General features: G+C 27.9%; 1 protein-coding gene across 1 annotated transcript; it reads left to right on the top strand.

Moving 5' to 3' along the window:
• The first annotated feature begins 9,089 nt into the window (after positions 1-9,089).
• On the top strand, positions 9,090-11,260 carry LOC126733737 (bombyxin C-1-like). Its single transcript, XM_050437127.1, has 2 exons — positions 9,090-9,278; positions 10,906-11,260. Exons 1-2 carry the CDS (start codon positions 9,128-9,130, stop codon positions 11,127-11,129), a joined length of 375 nt encoding a protein of 124 aa, XP_050293084.1. The 5' UTR covers positions 9,090-9,127; the 3' UTR covers positions 11,130-11,260.
• Positions 11,261-23,240: the final 11,980 nt, after the last annotated feature.

The following is a 23,240-nucleotide window of genomic DNA, read 5'->3' as shown; positions in this document are numbered from 1 at the left end:
GCCTGAGCTCGTTATCTCGCTCTCTCTCTCCTCAATCTCTTTGAGGGTGTTCATATGTGCGTTCGAGTGGCGCCCCCTTTGTGTTCTTCCCTTAATCGCGGAAGTTACGTACGGAAATTAATCAGCTTGCGGTCGGTGCAGCTGAGAGTTCCTAATTTGGACAACACCGCAAACGCATACCAGCTCACTACTACTACTATTACTATATTTTCTTGACTATTTCTTGATTTATTACTTATGTAGATTTATTTATAAAGGAAATGGGCGAAAGCAGAAGGTTCATGTATAGCGATTTAAAGATTAAAGGCCTCAATAGTTTAATTGGATTTTTTCGTAGTTTTTGTCCTAAGACACACTTTCTAACTAAAATGAAACACATCATGATGTTTTCCCTTAGTAGTTACAAAATAGCCTTTTAAAAAAAAAAGGAGAAAGACATTTATGGGCCCTAAGGTCATAACACGGTCGACCGTTAAGAACTCAACGGGCATGAAGTCAGCTAAATAAGTTAACCGCTAACTATGAAACTTTCCGGAGTTGGAACAAACGAGAAGTTTCGAGAGCTGAAGTATTTCCGGTTAGGGAACACTTAAAAATTTCCTTATTCGTTCCTTACGGGAGAACGGGTTCGCGTAATGGGATCGCCATAACGCAGTAGGGAGAATAATAATTAATACAGACCCGACAGACTTTTTAGGGTAATGTTTATTATAAATAAGGAAAATATGTTTAAACAAATAAATTTCTGATATTTCAGCTTTTGTTGTTAACCTAATTTCATGTGTATCGGAAGGTAATGAGCCTCAAGTAGTTTTGAATGCAGTGGTTAAAGAGGGAAGCCTAATTTACGGTGGATTTGATTGTTTCAATTTTAAGGGCGATATTTCGGGAATGCTCATTTAAATTACCTTATATATTTAAAAAAAATTCCTGCAATATAGAGAAATTCGTCAACCCGTTTGATAGGTTAAGAGTCATTTAAGTTTAAATAGAAAAAAATTAAATGGTGTAGTATGTGTTTGCTGGCTTTCAAAAAACTACATGAATAATCTGTATATGGCCTGTAGAGAAAAATATTGACTTCATTAAAAAATACTTACTAAAAGACTATTTCTAGGGAAAGGATTTTTAAGTTACATTTTAAAATAAATATATAATAACAGCTACTCTATATTTAAATCGATGCGGATCATGAATTCTTAAACAAAAAATGCAATTTCAGAACCGTGTTCTTTGTTTAAAAAATATTCGTTCGATTTTACTCTAGTGTCCACTAGCGGCTAAAGAACTTTTTTAAAAATATAATTAAATAAATATATCATCCTGTTACATATTTTAATGTTACCACTCATATAATAGGCAAAAAAATTACCCTTACAAAACATGGAAGGTACATCATATAAGTAAGTACATATTGTTAAAATTATTTGAACATAGAGGTAGTTTTCCTAAAAGGATCCTTCTATGGTATTTCAAATTCTCTTGTTGAGCATTTTATCATAATTTGACCTTGTCGAGGTCACCGAAATATTTTGAATGTAAAATCTTAGGACTTTTCTGAATTCGGCATCAAAAATAGGGAGGCCAATAAAGAAAATAGACCTTGACTTTAAATGACCTTTAAAATTAGCCGTAAATAAAGAAAAAAATTTTTTAAATATTTACAGTCTATCATTTTTGAGTTGTTAACATTTTTATGAAATTATTTTAAACGATATTTCAGCATTTTCTAACAAAAAATCAAATTTTGGTAAAATATTTTTTTTTGTTCATAACTCAAGAACTAAACATTGTAAATATGCTTACTTTGACTAAATTAATTAAATACGTATTTGAGTAGGCTCGGAAAGAAAATTTATTTTAACTAAAAAACTTGTTTTTAAAAAAAATCGTACGTATTTGAAATTTTGTTCACGCATTTCCTGATTAATTTAATTAGACACCTATTTCGAGATTTTTCAAAAATATTTTATAATAAGAAATTAGTTTTTCTAAAGAAAAAAAAACTAAACGTTATTCACAAAAATTTTTATTAAGTTATATTGTAAATATTTGAGAACTTGTACACATATTCTTTGATGAAATTTATCAAGGAAGTATTTCAGCATTTTCCAAAAATAAATAACATTTTGGGAAAAATAGTGTTTTGTAAAATATGTTTATTTTTCAATAAATTGTTTATAACTTAAAATTATATATTTTAGACAATTAAATTTTTTGCATTTTCAAAAAAATAAAGTTTTGAAAAAAAATTGTCTTTTGAAAAATATGTTTTTTTTTCCATAAATTGTCTATAATTCAAATACTATATTGTAAAAATTTGAAAATATGCATAGAAATTTCTTGAGTAAATTGACTAAATAGCTATTTAAACATTTTCCAAAAAAAAAGTAAAATTTAGGAAAAACCTATTTTTTAAATAAGTATAAGTTTTACAACATATTTTATATTTACAACTACATATAAAATTTGTACAATCATTTATCAAAATTATACTAAACGTTTTTAAACGTTTATTAAATATAATACAAATTTGAAAAATAAATAAAAAAATATAATGATTTTTAGGGTTTATCCATGCACTAGTACATTCAAGTACAACCTTATAATCACGTTATTAAAAAAAATATTTAAAAATTGTACTCTCTCTATTCATTAATCTTCAGAATTAATATTTTTAATAAATTATTTCCTTTTATTACAATTTTCTTTAAAATCTTCCATATTTATTTTTATAAATCACCCTTTGCGTCTTAAAGTTGTACTTTTGATATAAAGCAATTTAATACGGTTATTTAATTTTAATTACTGATTTACGTTCATTTATAATTTTTTAACTATCTGTTATCATCAAATAAAAATTAACTGCACCTAAATTTATATTATTTTGTTTCTTACTACTGAATATTGTATTTGCTAATAATATTGATGCTCATTTAATCTTATTATCAATTAAAGCCATTACACCAATTTAACTGTAAACAAATGTCTTAATTACCCTTATATGCAAATAATAATTTTTATTATAAATTAATGATAAACGTTTAAGAATTTTGGGCGAAATATAATAAAAAATAAACATAATTTAAAAAAAACTTTATTAAAATATTTACGCCGTCAATAATGAGGAGATTTAACACTTTGAAGGACCTTAGGGATTTTTCCAACAATACACATCACTAACAAAAAATTCTAAAATTAATTTACTATCAATTTTTATATACAATTTTATATATAGGTTATGTAATAATTTATTTGTAATTGCACCAAAAGCATCTTATGCCTAAAGGTTACCTAACAGATAAATAAAAATCATTACTCAAAAAATGTCTAAGGCCTGTTCATTACGTTAAAAAAATTTAAAAGTTGGATTTACTATAATGTTATATATAATTTGTTCAAAAATATAATACAAAATTGTACTAAATGCTAAATTTATTGCATTTTTCTTATTTTTGGCAACCCATTAAAAAAGCAGTTAAATTGACTTTTCCATGCAGCCATTCACTAAGTATTTTAGGTAGTTGCTTATTCGGTTATATTTCCAAGCAGTTTTTTTTTTACTTATAAGGAATTTCTACTGCCTGGAGTAATTTAAAAAATTCATTTAATGAAAAAATCCTTTATATCAAAATTGTTGAATCCATTCATTGTGAACATTGCAACTGGGCTTACCATCCAGGTTGTGCAAAAATTGCCAAAGTGACAAAGCGGATTTAAAACAAAAAAGAAATTATTAATTGTTGCCAGCCATCAAGTAGCACCTCTAAGGAAAATATTAGACAAATTGACATGGACGAGAAGAAACTAAAGGCAGTGATGAAGGAACTCTTCTCTGAATACTTCAATCTTTTTAAAAAAGCTATTGAACAAGAAATGGCTGAAATAAAGAGATCTGTACAATATATCTCCGACAGCTTTGATGAACAAAAACTCCAAATATTACATTTTTTGTAAGAGTATAATTTGGTTTTTCTGATATTGTAATTCGTATATGTAATTGTATTATAAGAATAAAGAATATGTGGCCATAACTTCACAAACTCTCTAAAAAAGTCAGGTAATTTTAGTACAATATATTTTTTTAAATAACCTGTGCGTTATTATATTTTTTGACTATAATAAAGTGATTTTAGTACTTTTGCTAATGATGGGGTCACTCAGAAGGCAATTTTTTAATTAAATAACAAATTCGACGAATCGTATATCTATTTTTAATATTGTTTTCCCAATAGAAAATTCAGAATCTTAACAAAAAAATTCCTTTAAAAAATTATTTTAGTACGCATCTTAATTGCCTAGAAAATTAGCAAAAGGAAACTAGAGCTACGATAAAATGGGTTTTCATATGAAAAAATAAGAATAATAAAATAAATGAAAAAGAAATACTCCTCCATTACAGCCTAAATCATGCTTCATACAAGACAAACCCGCATTTTATTGCAATCAGTCAGAAATTCATTTTTTTTCTGGTAATTAATCCTTTAATCAAAGTAGCTTTTACTCAATGGTGTTTCTTACAAAAGTAAAGCGTGCAATATAATAACCCACACTGATCATCAGACGCCGATTTACAAAACCCACCCTCTTTCTCCCAATTCATTAACCATAATTCTTGGCGTATCTGGATCCAGTGAGGAACAATTCGGGCGTAATTAATATTTAAGATCGTCGTCTAAAGCGTTTTAACGGGTAAAACTCGAAGAAAATACAAATTGAGCGGAAGGAGCCTCGTCGATTTCCCTGAAAAGTTATTATTTGTTGGTCGGGAAAGTTGTGTTCTTCTTCATTTCTCCCCCCTCCCCCCCCCCCCCCCCCCCAACCCCCTGCTGCCAATATAATTAGTTCATTCCGTTTGCACGCCTCGCTTACTCGCTCGGATGGGAAATTATAACAAGCGCCACGAGTACTAATGATTTTTCGAACTTTATTATATTATAAGAGAAATCGACTTTCTAACGTTTAATCCTATTAGGAACATCTGAGCCTAATATAGATTTATTATTATTAATAGTAAGGAGGGAGGAAGTAATTTATTATTATTAGATTTTAATAGGGCTTAAATTTCGATGAAAACACGACGTATTTTAAATCTCACAGAGTTCATAAAGTCAGTAAGGAACAAAAAAATTACTCCGTCTTATTAGAATCAACAAGTCTGACTACTTAAAACATGCGGGATAAACAAACATAAAAGACCAATAAATTTTGGATTTAGTGAAACGGAAACTTGAGGAGTTATATCGAAAAATAAATAATTAATAAACATTTTTATTCGTCTGATAAGAGTCGCAAATTTTTAAACTGAATCGTTCTTTGGTTTCAATAAGTGAGTGCCTATGGAATACTTTAAAGTATTATATGTAAGAACTCGAAAATATTTAATAAAATAATTATGTGCCATTTTATTCAAAGTGATAGAGGCAATGAGTTTTTAAACTAATTAAAATAATTAATAGACATTGATATTCAAAATGTTTTAAAATTAAATTTAAAACAGATTATTTTAAAGAAAAACTTTTTATAGACGGCAGATTAACTACTAAATGTACTGCTACTCTCAGAGGATAAAATATGAAAGCTTTAGAAGCCTATTTGCACCAAAAAATTCAAAATTTAATGAGCTAATTTAAAATTGAGCTTAGCCTAGGCATAACATTAAAAAATGTTGAAAATAAACAATTGTAAAGCAACAGGTATGGATAAAATTCATAATTTTGGAAGAAACTGAAATGCTAAATTCCCCAGTTATTTCATAAAAGCTGTTCTGTCAAAAGATGTAAACAACCTAAATGATCAATCCAAATGGTCGGTATTTGGATTGGTCATTTAGGCTCTTGGATATTGACTTCTTGTATAAATCGTTTATTAATCTATCAGTACTTGATAATTTAATTATGGGCATTTTAATCTGAAATTGTCAAAAAAATTTATAAAACAGTAGAAATAAAATAATAATATTTGTAATAATAAAAAAGTTCGGAGAAATTAAAAAAATATTGTCAAAAGAAAGTTTTAAGGAAACTTATTTTAAACGCTTAATTTAATTGAAGAATCCGTGTACTAATTTTCGAAAATATAATTTACCTCAATTTTAAGATATGGGATTTTATCATGAACATTTTCCTCAAAAAAATTTATTTTTACAAAATTGTATTTTTTTAAAAACTCTTATATATGTGTTCATTCAATTTGAATAGAAAAACTGTATACAAATTTAAAAAAATATACGTTGCCTTAATTTTAACTTATGGGCATTTTAAAGGATTTTTCAAAAAAGAATTATCCTATTTTTTTTGAAAAACCCTGAAATAAATATTCACTCGATTTAAATAGAGAATCTGTGTGCAAAAATGTACGTTGCCTTGATTTCAACTCCAAAAACTTTTTCCAAAAAAAACAAAAATCTTGTTCCTTAATTATTTTTTTTTTCAAAATTGTCATTTCTTTAAAAAATCCAAAAATAGGTATCGACTCAATATAAATAGAGAAAAATTTACTCAGTTTAAATGAAGAATCTGTATACAAATGTTCAACTATTTCACAAATCGTCCATAACTCAAAAAGTTCTTCAGATAAGATTTTTCTTGAATTATTTAACTGAACACTTATTTTTCAGCAAAATTATTAAATCTTGAAAAAAATATGAGCGTTCTTCTTCCTTTCTAAAATTCTACAACTCGAATAAACTTTTGACGGTCACTGGAATTCGCCATTTTCCGTTTCTGTTTAGCGCGTATTAAACTCAACCCTTGTTAATCGTCGAGGGGCAAACCAGTGCTTGCCAAACATTTTTATTTTTATTTAATTAAATATTCAATTCAAATACAGTGTATTCACGATAAAAGAACAAATTGATTTAAACATTTCAGTGTTTTATTCTAATTTTATTTTTTGGACACATCGTTATTTAAACAAAAAATTTCTATACATGGTGTCTCAAGTAGAAACTGTGGCGTCAACATTAATTTTTTTTAAACAGAATACCCTGTATACTATGACGTTTTACAATTCTACGACATATTTTGGATACTTTTTATATAGTAACACACCATACGCCTAAAGTCAGTGGTTTATCAAATATCTCCTAACAGACTAACGCAATATATGAAATTAAAACATAAAAATTGATTCATGATTTATTGTAATACATTTGACTTAATGAGTCCTTTAAAATAACCTAAAAACATTAATTTTTTTATGTCCTAACAGATGAATTGGATGAAGGGACCGGTTGAGTGGCCGCCAAGATCACCGGATATAACCCCATTAGATTTTTTACTTATGGGGCTATTTGAGGTTTATGTGAATAAACTAAATATTGTTGATGATTTAAAGCAAAGAAATGAGACTAATAGAACCGCAAATAATTGAAAATGTACCACTAGAAGTTATTTTTGCTTCTGAGAGAAAACACAATTTTTAGGAGATCCAGACACTATTAGAGAAACAAAACGACGTTAAAAAAAATATTCTCATTTATATATACGCATCTCAGTCTAAGAATTAGAGAAGTATTGGAACAAAGTGATGTTTTTCTGGTTTAATCTGGTTAATTATAAGAGAAAAATATAATTTCTAGGAGGTCCAGACACTTTAAAAAAAAACCGAAATCAACCGAAGGCAACTAACTCTAACTGAACATCAGTTGCATTAAATATTGTATAAATTTTCGCTTTTTAATGTCGTATATTTTACTAGTCTATTACGTCATATGGCATGCTATAAAAAAAAGTATTCAGAATATATTGTAAAATATCATGATATACGGAGAAAAAAACCCCAAGTCTCAGTCTCAAAACAATCTTTATATATATCCCGTAGATTACGTGTTTCGCTTATAAAGCATCATCAGACATTATAAACTAGTAACAACTCTCACGAGATGACGTGCTTATTATACGTTTATTTGTATGTTTTGTTATTGCGGTACTTTTTTTTTGTAATGGTTAGTGTATATTTAATAATAATCTTTATTTAGCAAAAAAAGCGACATCGGGAAAATAGTAAATAATACATTATATGATAATTGTTATTCGTGCTTCCAAGAGTTGGAAAAATCTAGTTCAGCCGATTTTTTTCCAGGCAAATAAACTCCTTTCTTCAATATCTGGAGTGGGTGAACAATGACATCAATTGCCTGGAATAAATAGGAAATTATTAATTTTATTAAATTTGTTTTTCGTACTCACAGATATTAGGTGATTTGGGTGTAATAATTCGTAATTTTGTATGTCTATGTTATGCATTATATTTATGTGTTTGGATATATGAAGTAAAAAAATACAGGATATTCATTCAAAAAAGTAATAATAATTTTGACGCCACAGTTTCTACTTAAGGTACCCTATATAAGAAGTTTTTATTGCAAAGTGACAATACTAATCGATAAATAAAAGAAGAAAAAACACTTGTGAATTTTAAATAAATTTGACCCCTTTCATGGTGAATGCACCGTATACATGCAATCATATAGATAATCCAACACAAAAGGGAAACTGAGCTCGTTATCATCATACGATCTCTTCGGGCCACACACAGTCTGTCGCTTTTGTGTTCTTTATACCAAATCGCGGAAGTTACGTGCGGAAATTAATCAGTTTGCAACTGAAAGTTTTCATCCAACAATTTCGTTCCCCTTGATACCGAGTATATCGTTCAACCGACAGAAATTGCCTCGTTTTATTATTAGCGTACGATTTTACAATTATAATCAGTTGCAACAAATCACAACAAGAGTTTAAAGAGAAAAAACTATAATTATGTTTGTTTTACTTAATAGTTTCATTGTAAACGCAATTATTATAACTATCCTAAACAGAGTATAAGCAATTTTAAAGTATCACCAAAGTAATGTTCCGCCTCTTCTTAATATTCTGCCCCCGCGTTCTTAAGGTGACAACAACCCACTAAACCAATAAGACACCCCAAGCTAATAAGACATTCAAATTCAACCCGAAAATAACTCTGAGACAACCTTGTCGCTAACACTTACTGCCTCCCGATCACCTGCCATTAATATTCATAAACGAAATCAACTATAAATTACCTGCAACTTTGCGAGATGATTATCAGAAGTTTTCCAGAGTTGTATCCGTATACACACCTTAAAAAAGTCAAAAAAAAAATGAAACTTGTGTGGTTTTTCGCGGTTTTCTTAATGTTTTTTATTGGTGGTACGGTATCGTATCCGACAGAGAAGAGGTGCGGCGAAAAATTAATGAAACTACTGTCCACGTTGTGCAATAAGGTTTATTATGAACCTCAGAAGAAATCTGGTGAGTTTTAACTTGGTGTTTATTATTTAATGAAACATGAAGGTATACCAGGGTATTCTGTTTAGGCCTTTGAATTATTTGCTTATGAATTTTTGAAAATTGTGTAAATAATATTGGTCTAATAAATATTACTGGTTTTTGTGTTTAAATAATGAGCCTGAATAAAGGTTTTCATATCGAAAAGTACTCGCATTTTATTATTCTTTGCAAAAATGCAATTTTTCACATTTATTTAATCCAGCTACGACTGAAAAACACAATACTTAGAAAACCTTAGTATTCGATATTTTGTACTTTTATATAATAATAAATAATTTTTTATAATTTTGGTAGGTACAGTAACCCTGTATCTGCCCCATTTATTATCTATATACATACAAAAGAAAAAAAATTAAAGCTTAACTAAACTAATATATCCAAGTGTTTATTCCAATTAAAAAATTTACTATATTCCAAACTAATAAATAACAGCGATTTACCTAGATGACTTAACACCTACGTACGTGTAGTACTGTTATCCATTAAACAATAAATAAAATTAAATTATAAGAAATATCACATTTTCCAATAAAAATTTAAATTAAATACCTAATAATATACCTAAGTTATATAATATTATATAGGCTTTAAATTTGCGTACCTACTTAATTAACACTTGCAAACTTAAACTCATAAAACAGTTTCTTAAAACCTTCTATGTTTTCTTTTAAAAACGAATATTTTCTTTTAATTTTGCCTTTTGGAGATTTTTTTACTAAATTTTGTTTGTTTAAAAATGTTTCAAAAATTGCACAGTATTTCTTTTCAAAAGCCTCGAAGAGAAAATTGATTACGTCAACTACTTTGAAAAATGGGAAACAATTTTAAAATAAATTTTGCCATTTTTTGAATTTGGAAAAGTAGTATTTTCTTAATTTACCAGTTTTTTGAGATTTCTGGCAGATTTTTAATAGTTCGTAAAAATGTAATTCAATTTATGTACTTTAAATAATATCTCAATTTCTCAGACAGTTGAACTATTTTTAAATGCCATTTTTTTGAGAATTTTGGAAATAGCTTTTTCAAATTTTCAATTGCCTGTAAATTATACAATTTTTTTTTTCAGCAGCTCAAGGGGTTAAAACATCCAAGAAAACACAGTAATTTTTTAATAATTCAATGCAATTGAATTATTTTCTCTTCGTAACTGCCTGGAAGAGGGAATTTAATTATGTCAACAGCTTATAATTTTTTATATGATCGACATTTTTTCTTAAAAACATAAATTTTGGCAAATTTTAATTTTAAAGGGAAAAAAATATTTATTTTGGGTGCAAAATTATTAACAAATCTGAAATTTGCATTAGTATTACTTTTAGGTAATTCTATAAAACTATTGGTTTTATTTCTTGTTTCATACTTCTGATTTACATATTTTTTCAATTCACAACTTTGATATACAAAAATACTTATCTCTAAAATGTATAAAGTCTCTCTATATATTTTAATATTTTCAGAATTTTATTTGCTCTAATGAAGTGATTTTATGGCCTCTGGCAATTTATGATAAATTTTCAACCAATAAATACTTACAACAAAACGCCTTCTATAAGAGATATTGCTCACTTTCCACAACTTTATTTTACAGTATTGGACATAATTTACCCCAATAAGAAGCCTCATTTTCAATTCGAAGAGTACGAAAACGATTTCTCGGATAATTTGTTGGATGACTACCAGAATTGGCCGTACTTCAAGAGTAGCTCGCCATCCTTGTCTAACATCTTCAATAGGAACCGAAGGGGTATAGTGGACGAGTGCTGTAAGGCACCATGTACCACCGAAACTTTATTGCTGTATTGTGGAAAGTAGATCACGTTGGATTTATTATGACTGAAAATTTTAAAAAAGACATTGTTTAATTTTTTTAATAGCTTTTTTTATTATTAAAAATTAAATGTTCTAAATATTAAATCAATAAAAACTGTATTTTAAATTGCAAATTTTAGTGTTTTTCTTTGGTATCCCTTATTGTTATATCGGGGTTTATTCGGGAAATATCCTGAAAAATTGTCCCGGAGGAAAAACTGACTAAATAGGCAACGTCGCCTGAGTATTATAAGCCTCTAACTCGACTGTGTCATATCTAGCAAAACAACTAAAAATTAAAAAAAAAAAATTGGAAAAAAAAAACTGGAAAAACCCGACAATAACTCAAAAACTATTCTAAATTTTTTTGAAAACTGTTTTAAGTTTCTTATAGGGGATATTTGAGCGCACGCCACTATCCAAGTTTGGAAACTCCAGCTTAACTAGTTTCATTGGAAAAAAGGAAACCTTCTAAATTCAGCCTACTGCTTAACTTAATTATTTTTACCCAAAGACTCTTTGGAGAAACCTTACCATAACTCAAAAACTAATCAAAAGTGTTTTGAAAACTTTTAAAGTTTCTCATAGAGGACACTTGAGCGCACGCTACTGTCTAAGTTTGGAAACTCTAGCTCAACTAGTTGCATTGGAAAAAAATAGGAAACCTTTTAAATTTAATCTACTGCTTAATTTAATTATTTTTACCCATAGACTCTTTGGAGAAACTTTACCATAACTCAAAAACTAATCAATTAAAATTTAAAATACCCGAAAAAATTATATGCCTTGATTGAAGTAACGTTATATGATTATGCTTATTCATTAAATATTAAATAAAGAATATTTGAAATATTTAAAAAAAAATTGATGAGACTTCAACTGCCTGGAATTAAAAAAAAAATACTTGAACTATCTAAAATTAATTATCTTAATTAATGATTAATTTCATATAAACCTAATTCTTTTGTCTCGTTTCTTATAAATTCCAGGCACTTAAAACCGTTTTTCAATAATTTCAGATAGTTAAAAGTCACTTACTATTTTTCCAGGTAATTTTGAATTTTCATCAAAGTTTAAAATAAGTGGAAATTGACATCAATTGCCTGAAATAAATAAGAAATTATTACTTCAAATGCCTGGAATCATATGCAATTTGTAAGAAATTCAATTAAAGGACTTAAAATACCAAGAACAAATAGGAAGTAACTTAAGGTAAGTGCCTAAAATTAGAAAAATCTGATTTGATATTACTGCAATTCATTTAAAATCAAGTTAAGAATATTTGAAATGTCCGAATGAAATTTGAAGTAACTTCAACTGCCTGGAATTATTAAGAAATTATACTATCTAAAATTAATTATCTTAATTAATGATTAGTTTCATGTAAACGCAATTCTTTGTCTCGTTTCTTATAAATTCCAGGCACTTAAGACCATTTTTCAAAAAAATAGTTTTAATGGGAATTTTATGGGAAAATTGCATTTTCTTCAAAGTTTGAAATAAGTGAGAATTGACATCAATCGTCTAAAACTAAAAAGAAATTACTGCAAATAACTGAAAAAAATTAAAAGTAGCTTCACGTGCACGGAATTAGTCAGTTAACGATGTTAAACTCGTGAAAAACCGAATTGAAAATATTTGAAAGTCAATTAACCTCAACTGCATGGAATTATAAAAAATTAATTACAAATGTCTGAAAATAGAACAATGGCATAAATTGTCTGGAATAAATCAGAAACTTATTCCAATTCCAATATAAGGGCGTTAGGAAGCCAGTGATATCGGAGTTATTTTATCACATATTTGAAATGTGATAGTGATCCAGTGTAAAGACTAGTAAATTATTTAAATGCTGAAATTTTCTCCTTTGTGTAAACAAAATAGTAGATGATATAGGTATATTCGACAGTTTAATAAATATACGTTGACCATCTACGGTTGATAAATATACCAATAGTTTTAATTTAGAAACTGTATTTTTGAACTTAATTAAAAGTTATCTGGAACCAAAAATAAATTACATTTTTCAAAATGTAATGACTTACCTTAACAAAATTGAAAAATTTTCACCCAATTGCGATAAAAAAACGACACAACTACTGCAATTTTTATTGCAATACGTCTTTTTTTCAAGAAATAAAATAGGGTTTTTTTTACATTTTACTCGAAAACCCTAAGGTTATGTGAGAAAAGTGTAAAGACAAAAACTATAGATTTCTTTACCTCCTATAAAATTCTTAAATAGCATTTTTTTCTATTCAGGCAATTATTTTCTACAAAATAGTCGTTTTTCATTAAACCTACCCTTAGCCCCCCACCCACCCCACATAACTTACTAGTAAAAAATTATTTTAAAAAATCATTGTTTTTCAAAATAATACGCATGAATAATAGCTGGTTTTATCGTTAATATTTAGTTTAATAACACAGTTTATTTATTTAATTTTAATATAATTATATATTTGTATATTAATAAATATTTAGTACAATGACAGTTTCTCTTAAGGGTCTATGGGTTAAATTAATTAATCAGTAGACTGAATTTAAAAAGTTTCCTGTTTTTTCCAATGAAACTAGTTGAGCTAGAGTATCCAAACATGAACATTGGCGTGCGCTTAAGTATCCTCTACGAGAAACTTTAAAAGTTTTTAAAATATTTTTGATTAGTTTTTGAGTTATTGTCAGGTTTCTCTAACGAGAAACTATATAAAAACACACTTTACACCTAAATCCCATTAAGGATCGTAATGAAATTATATTAATTTTCCGTAAAAAGTATGTAAGAAAAATTTAACTTCAAGAATATTGAAGCTGTAGTTAATACTTAAATACGATAGAACTGCATAAAATTGGAAAAAAAAATTACGAAAGTTTTGCCTATTTTTCGGTTTAAAAACCCACTTCACACCTAAATCCCATGATTCCAAGCAACACACGACAGTTATATAAACGTGTGTTTTTGGTTTACTTCATGTGTACAGTTTTGGTTGAACTTCAACTATAATATCGGATAAAATGTCCGCGTGACTTACGGCATTTATGTCTATCTAATTCACGTTTAACAAGAAGGTTTATTATTTGTTTAAGTATGGTATACTGTTTACTGTTTAAAGACGTTTACAAAATGAGTTTATTAAACCAATATACTTACCATTAACAAAACGTTGAATATTTAGTTATAGAAAACCAGTATAAATCCTTTTGCCTAAACTTTATCAATGAAAAATAAGGTTTTTCGCATTTGGAACTTTGTAACTCGAAAACTTTGAGGTTACCTAAAAAAAGTGTAGATACAAAAGTTACAAATTTTTTTATTGCCAATAAGCAAAAAAATTATTTTTTTATTAAAACTGCCCTTAGCCCCCCACCCACCCCACACAGCTTGTCAGTAGGAAATTCTCTTGCAAAATCACTGTTTTTCAGAACTTTTACAAAAAAAAAATTGTTTGCAGTAAGAAATTATGTAAAAAAAAGTGATTTTTAAATTTATTTAAGGTGTAGTTGGACTATGAAATGCAATAGAACTTCAAAAAATTAGAAAAAAGAAAATCAAAGTTTTACCAATTTTTCGGTTTAAAAACTCATTTCACATTCAAGTCCTATAAATGATCGTAATGAAATTGTGTTATTCGTCTGTAAAGAGCAAAATTATGTCAGAAAAACTGAATTTTAAGATTGTTTAAATTGTAGTTGGAACATGAAATGCGATAGAATCCAAAAGAAAAATCGAGAAAAAACATCAGAAGTTTTGTGTATTTTTTTTGGTATAAAAACACACTTTACACCTAAATCGCATTAAGGATCATAATGAAATTATATTTATTTTCTGCAAAAAGTAAAGGTATTTAAAAAAAATTGAACTTTAAGAATATTCAAGCTGTAATAATAATAATAATAATAATAATCTTTATTTAGCATAAAAAAAGCTACCTATAAAATACAATACATTTTTACAAAGTTCAATGAAATTATAATATTTTTGTAAACCCAGTACTACTTTCGTAGTTTAACCTATACCAGTTATAACCTACTTTCGTAAGCAGGAATAACAAATATCGAATTAATACATACGTGGGTCACTGCAAACCGATGATTTGACAAAACAAATTATTGTAAACTATAGAAATATAAAATCGCATAGCGGCAATGACGACACCTGTATCTGGGTCAAGTTGTGGGGGACTAGTTGAATTGGGTTCAATGGGAGTTAACCCGGCGAGAACCCGCGGTGCCCCGGTTTTTCCGGGAACCACAGCATCCCGGTAATCCTTGGATGCCGCTTTATTCCGGTCCGCAAACATCGTCTCGGCCCCGATCTAGGCCTTTCCCCACAGCGGCCCATCCAAATTTGTTAAAAGCCACATACAAGACCACAAATGTACCCCTACTAACGTATTGTTTAAACAGATAAAATTAAAAAAAAAATGGAATAAGAAAAAATTATACATAATAAATAAAATACACAAATAGTAATTTAAACTTAAACATGCTCTTTCAGAAGTTTTTTAAATGCAGTTAAACCATCACAATTTTTTATAGTAATTGGCAACATATTATATTCATACAAGCCCTTATATAAAACAGAATTCAATATTTGACTAGATGCACATCTATCAATAAAAAAAAATCATTACAATTTCTTGTGTTATAGCTATGTACATCACTGAAAAATTTAATCTTATTACAAATATACTATGGTAACATGTTATTTTTAATTTTAAATAATAAAACATATACATTGCACATAATTTTTTGTTTTACAGATAATATATTGCATACGTTAGGCATTGTTGAGATAGGTGTGTATCTATTACAGTTTAAAATGGTTCTCATAGCTCTATTTTGTACAAGTTGCAGTTTTCCTATTTTAAAATTTGGTAGATTATACGAAAGTATTGCGCAAAATTTGAGATGTGGGGCTGCAATGCTATTTTACAATAACAACTTTGTACCCAGTGACAATTTAGAACCTACTCTGGCAATAAAATCAACTTTTTTTGCAAATTTTCTTGTGATATAGTCAGCATGTGCGTAAAAACTTAGATTTGAATCAAATATGACTCCTAAATATTTAATTTGGTTTTCGTGACTTATTCTTGTGTCATTAATCCTAATATTCAAGTTTTCCAAATCAATATTCGACAACTTATTTTTTTTTTCCAAACAAAAAAAATTTTGATTTCAATAATGTATTAATACTAAGATTATTATTACAAAGCCACTTAAACAAGCCCTTTAGATCATTATTCACACTCTCTTGCATATGATTTATATCATTTCCTGTCAAATAAGTCATTGTATCATCAGCAAATAATTCGATTTTGCAACGATTAACAGATTTGACTATATCAATTATGTAAAGTAGGAATAATAGAGGACCCAAAACAGTACCCTGCGGAACTCCAAACTCAACATTTAATGACTCTGAAACACAGTTTTTAAATTTAATTTTTTGTCGCCTACTGGATAAATATGATTCAAACCAATTTAATACGGTCTGCCGAATACCAAGAAATTTAAGTTTTTTCAATAAGATCTTTCTATCAACTATTTCTAATGCCCTTCGGAAATCTAATAATACTGCCAATACATAATTACCCTTGTCAATTTCCTTTAGAAAACTATGACAGATATTAATAATTACAGATTCACAAGAGTGACTTTCACGAAAACCAGACAGATTTATAACCAAAATATTGTTATTATTGCACTAATTCAGTAATTGTTAATTTACAACAAGTTCCAACACCCTTTCATATATTTCTACTGTATTTATGGGTCTAAACTTATTATGATAAAAAGTATTTTGAACCTTTAGCACAGGAATCACAATCGACTCCTTCCAGGCCTCAGGAAAAATCCCACTTGAAAGTGATGCATTTACAATATTCAACAAACGATTTCCAACAACATCACAAACATCGCACAATACCCGTTTTGAGATCCCATTCTCACCACCCCCCACATTTTTTAAATTCTTTAAAATTTTCTTTAAATCAATTAAAGATATTTCTTTAAAAAATGAAAACTTACTATACTGGTCAACAGTGGCATCCATTTCATCTGCAAAAAAAGAATTCCCTGGAGTGGTATTTACAATTTCCTCAATACTATTTATGAAATATTTGTTAAATTCTCTAGCTATTGTTAATTCGTTAGATATTAATTGATTGTCGAATTTAACCTCTTGAGGCAATGAAGAGTTTTTTCTTGGAAGTAATATTTTTAGGTTTTTCCACATTTCGCGTGTTCTTTCCATAAAATTGGAAAAAAAAATACGGTAAAAATTATAAAAAAAATAAGTTTTGCCCATTTTTCGATATATAAACGTTAGTTATATAAGTTATATATAACTTTAGTTATATATAACGATAGTTATATAAACGTGTATTTTTGGTTTATACCATGTGTACATGTATGGTTGAACTTCAACTGTAATATCAGATAAAATGTCCGCGTGATTTACGGCATTTATGTCTATCTAATTCATGCTTAACAAGAAGGTTTATTATTTGTTTAAGTATGATATATTGTTTACTGTTTAAAAACGTTTACAAAATGAGTTTATTAAACTTACCATTAAGAAAACGTTAAATATTTAGTTATAGACAACCAGTATAAAACCTTTAACCTAAATTTTATCAATGAAAAACAAGGTTTTTCGTATTTCGAACTTTATAACACGAAAACTTTGAAGTTACGTGAAAAATGTGTAGATACAAAAGTTACCAATTTTTTTATTGCCAATAAGGAAAAAAAATATTTTTTTATTAAAACTACCCTTAACCCCCCACCCACCCCACACAGCTTGTCAGTAGGAAATTCTCTTGCAAAATCACTGTTTTTCAGAACTTACTTTCAACTATAATATCGGATAAAATGTCCGCGTGCCTTACGGCATTTCTGTCTATCTAATTCACGTTTAACAAGAAGGTTTATTATTTGTTTAAGTATGGTATACTGTTTACTGTTTAAAGACGTTTACAAAATGAGTTTATTAAACCAATATACTTACCATTGACAAAACGTTGAATATGTACTTATAGAAAACCAGTATAAAACTTTTAACCTAAACTCTATTAATGAAAAATTATGTTTTTCGCATTTGGAACTTCGTAACACGAAAACTTTGAGGTTACGTGAAAAAAGTGTAGATACAAAAGTTACAAATTTTTTTATTGCTAATAAGCAAAAAAATTATTTTTTTATTAAAACTGTCCTTAGCCCCCCACCCACCCCACACAGCTTATCAGTAGGAAATTCTCTTGCATAATCACTGTTTTTCAGAACTTTTACAAAAAATAAATATAAAAAAAATTTAATGTTTATTTATAAAAATTATTTTTTTTTCAGACAGTTATTGAAATTTTCAAAAAATTCGCCTAAAATACGTCTTAGAATAAATCAAAAACTACTGCACTAAACAATTGACAATTTCTTATAGACCAGAAAATTGAAGTACAATTATCTACATATAATGACTGGATTTAAATAAGGCGGTGTATACCTAATATTTTTTTCTGGGATAAATTGGTGGATGAAATTGTCTAAATTTTCTTACCAAATTAATAAAACCAAGGAGGCTTGTAAAACAAATATGTGTGTGTGTGGTGGTTTGATGTGCTGTCCACAAGCGTCCCTTTAATCTAATTTTTTTTTGTATTTGTTAACTTTGTGGGAATTTACAGTATGTCGTGCTATCTATAAGCCTTCATGAAACATAGATGCGACAAAGCTTACAGAATTTATTGTCATATTTTTGAGAAATGTTTAATTTTATTCCAGGCAGTTGGCGACATTGCGATTTATTGTGCTGTCTATAGAACTTTCTGTAGCATGATAATAATAATATGATGAATAAAAATAAAATGATGATAAGGTCAAGAACGCTTGTAGAAAGCACTTTTAACCTTCGGTGGTGCAACGTTTAGTCCTCCCTTCGACCCAATTAAATTATTAAAAGAAACTTACTAATCCTAGTATAATTTCTGTATTAATTTACCGATGTACATGGAAAAAATTATTTTTACCAGTGGCGTCCATATGGCGTAAATATTTTTTTTTATAAAAAAAATTACACCACTGCAATTTTCTCAAACTAATTTTATTTTTTAAATCCTTGTTCCAGTTTTGACCAAATTTGTATTCTTGAGTTATTTTATTTGTAATGCCTTAGTTGGTATAATTATTTGGTTACATACACGTTATATCACCAATATTACAAAAATCATACTTTATATTATAAAAAAGTATTTATTAAATATGACAAAAACGTCACAATCGCTTAACCAGCAAATAAACTACACACACACAATATACCGACCAAATATTTATTTTCAATACGAAACTTTTCACATTGATGACAAATATCCGAAATATATGTAGAAAACTCCCCCATATATAAGAAAACCGAGCGGTTTACGTATGGGCAAACTTTCATCTCGAAAGTCTAGAATATTCGTAATAAAACTTTTTTATTGCCAATAATAGTCAATACGAAGGTTAGGCAAGAGGAGTTTTTTGAGCATAGACAATCTAGAAATAGTAATTTTCGAGGCATAACTTAAATGGATACGCATGGAATTTCATGGTTTAATAATGCCTCTTTCAGGCTCATTTATAACACCTAAGACAAAGCCCCTACTAATTTCCTATGATTTCGCCTCACATTAACTCCATAAATATTCCATATGAAAACAAATGTCGTTCAGTGAGTGCTTGCTCCTCCTCACCTGAACTCCTCCCAAAGAGATAAATGAACGACGAAATGGCTTACGCTTTCGTTTGTGAACCGACAGTGGGGGGGCAGGGGGGAGGTCGGTTGTCTTTTGTTCGTTTCCGACGCATTTTCGAATAAATTCTCAGAGATTTGCTGCTTCCTGGGAAACCAGCCGACTGGAACTAAAACTTCAGCTGCCGCTAGTTGTAGTAGTTTCGCAGGAGGAGGTTTAACAGCGAAAAAAAAAGAAAGAGAAAAAAACTCCTCGGTGCCCTATTGAGAGAGTTTGAACCGGAAAGTTACACTTGTTTGCGTTACGCGGGTTTATATCGCTTTTAATGAGTTGGAAGTGGATTTTTATCGTATAAATTTAAGAAGAAAAGGATCGAGATAGTTCGGTCGGAAGAGTAGGTATTTTACAAGGCGATTGAGAAAGGGAATTTTGAAATAATGTTTTTTGACTTATTGACGACTCAAAACAGGATGTAGAAAAGGACAATCAAAAGCACCCTTTCTTTAACTTAAAAAATTATTAAAAAATCTTCAAAATAAGATATGGACCTCTAAAATGCTGTGTTTGGTCAGTTCTTTGTACGATATCGAGGCCTGGATATTAAAAGAATTGGAAGCATTGGAAATATGCTGTCTCAAATGTTTAGGGTAAGAAAGAAATGAAGAAACAGAATATTAGACAATGAACAGGGATGAGTAGGGATGAAAAGAATTCCAAAATGTTGTAATTGAGAAAAACATATGACTCAAGAATTTACAGGCTATGTGATAAAGAAGAATATGTCTTGAAATATTGGTTTTCTTATTTGTTTTCTATAAACAGAAGTGTCACTTTTTTTTTCTGATTGTATAGAGTGAATTTTATTGGTTTTAACAAATATTTTACAGAGTGATGTGGATACGGACTTTTAAAGTGATTTTTGTATTGTTCTGAATTCCTTTATTCTAAGGTAAATTTCTTTATGTGTCTCAAAAAATGTTCTTTCTTCTTTTTTGTAGTTTTCTAGATACAAAGAAAATTAGCGTCATATGTTGCAAAAATGACAAAAAAACATTTTTTCTTATAAAAATAGAAGTTTTAAGCCTTGAACAGGGACCTGGAACTTGTTAAAGAAGATTTTGCTTGTCTAATTATTTATCTAAAAAAAAATAATTCTTAAGGATAAATTTTACCTAAGAATTTATATTTTTTTGAAACTTGAAATACTAATAAAAAGCCGTAAAAAAAATAAAAATTAGGTAAAATGCCTTTAGAATCGCATTTCGGCTTTAATTTTTTTTTTGCTATTTAGTGATTAATTGGTACGATTAAGAAGGCCATTAAACTTAGGGTCATTTAGAAGGCTTCTTAACATTGACTTACATATATTGGATTTTTGCCTCTCAAGTAGATTTCTTGACAAGATGGTGCATGCGCCTCTGTTTGCTTAACAGAATTCTGTATAAACTGGTGAAGGTGCCATATATGGGTGACTTTTAACAAGTTATACCTTGGATATTACAGCCTTAAAAGGACAATATTTCCAAAATGTTTTTCTGGATTAATTTTGAATATTGAATAAATTTTTAAAGAATGTTTTTTTGAAAATTTTGCTTTTTGTTTCATGAAAATTCTGTTAATGGTTCCTGAGATTTTGGCCTTTAAATTGAGTCGTTACGTAGACAATAAAACTTTATTCTTGAACATTATAGACCAAAAGGGTTGATAGTTTTGTAAATTTTGACGGTATTACTTTAAACCCTTAATCTAATTTCTAAAGAATACTTTTTTAATATCATCCTTTTTAATTCATTAGAATAATCTTGGTAATTCTACAGATATTGAATTTTGATATGAGTGATGTCTTGAAATATGGACTTTAATTAAAAATGTGACTTTTTGTTTTTTTCTTTTTTAATTCTATACGTTAGAGTTCACCTAAGTAGTAAATATTTTACAAAGTGAGGTGGATATTGAATACTTTGAATACTTTAAAGTACATATTAGAACAAAATTTCAAATTAAAGTATGTTAAAGATAATTATTGACCATTAATATCTAAGTTGATGAGGATTGCGAATTTTTAAATTAAAATCCTCTTTAATTAAATTTAGACACTCACAATAAAAAACGGTCCAATTTTAATCTAGTTTCCGCCTTAGTCTTTAATAAATAAACCTAATTAATTATGATATTTTTGCCAACTGCAAATTTTAATTAATTATGACGCCTTAGGCTGTAAGTTATTTTGCTTAATTAACTATTTTAAAATTCGTAAATTCGTGTACAAAAAAAAATCTGCCATTCTTAAAAGTTATTTAAAATATAAATTAGTTTAATTAATTAACGAGTTTCTACAATGTATGGATTTTAATTAATTAGAATGCCGATTTTATGACTTAAAAGAGAATTTAAACGAAAATTCAAAACATTTTTCGTTAAAAGAATTAACTCTAATTATTACCTTGAGTCAGTTACTTAATAAAGATAGATGAAATATTTAAGTTTTAATTAATTAAATGGACAACGCTTCAATAAGGTGAACATTAAAAAAAATTCTGTAAAATTCTGGGTTTGTCAGCAGTATTTTACAGATATTTAAAAATAATTAATTAAAATATTTTACTAAGTTACAAATTTTTAATTTTTTAAAATGGTATCAGTAATTAAGAAGGTAATTAGGAAAAACTTTTACTTAAAAAATTATTTTTGATCAATTCAAATTAAAAACTCGTGATTAAACCTAAAAAACAAAATAAATATTTAATTAATTAACGGTTTTATATTAACTATAATTTTTAACTAACTGCAAAATTTTTAAGCTAACTGCTAATTAACAAACTCTTCTCGATTACAAGTTTTAAATAATTAACTAGCTTTCGCCTCTAAGTTACCTTGGTATAAAAAACATAAATTAATTAAAATAACAAACGGTCAAACATGGATTTTAATTAATTAAAATGCAGATTTTGCAAGGTTAAATTGATTTTAGGACGTAGTTTAAAGCAACAAGTAATTACTAAAAATATAAAATCCTAAAAATATTTAAAAAAATTACTTTGATCAAATTTTAAAAATTCGTGATTTTAAATTTAAAGAACAAAATAAATATTTAATTAATTAACAGTTTTATATTAACTATAATTTTTAACTAACCGCTTGTTTTAAATATTAAACTTAATTAAATAACAAACTTTTTTTGATTGCAAATTTCAAACAAATGACTATCTTTGACCTGTGAGTTACCGTGGTATAAAAAACGTAAATTAATTTAAATATTAAACAGGTTTTTACCAAACATGGATTTTAATTAATTAAAATGCAGATATTGCAAGGTCTAATTAATTTAAGGATGTAATTTAAAGCATTTTAACAAATTATAAGTTCATATTGATTTGTTAAA

Source organism: Anthonomus grandis, chromosome 3 (genome assembly GCF_022605725.1).
Source record: "Anthonomus grandis grandis chromosome 3, icAntGran1.3, whole genome shotgun sequence".
NCBI lineage: Eukaryota > Metazoa > Arthropoda > Insecta > Coleoptera > Curculionidae > Anthonomus > Anthonomus grandis.
The sequence above is the reverse complement of the archived record's forward strand: the minus strand, read 5'-3'. Positions and strand labels throughout refer to the sequence as shown.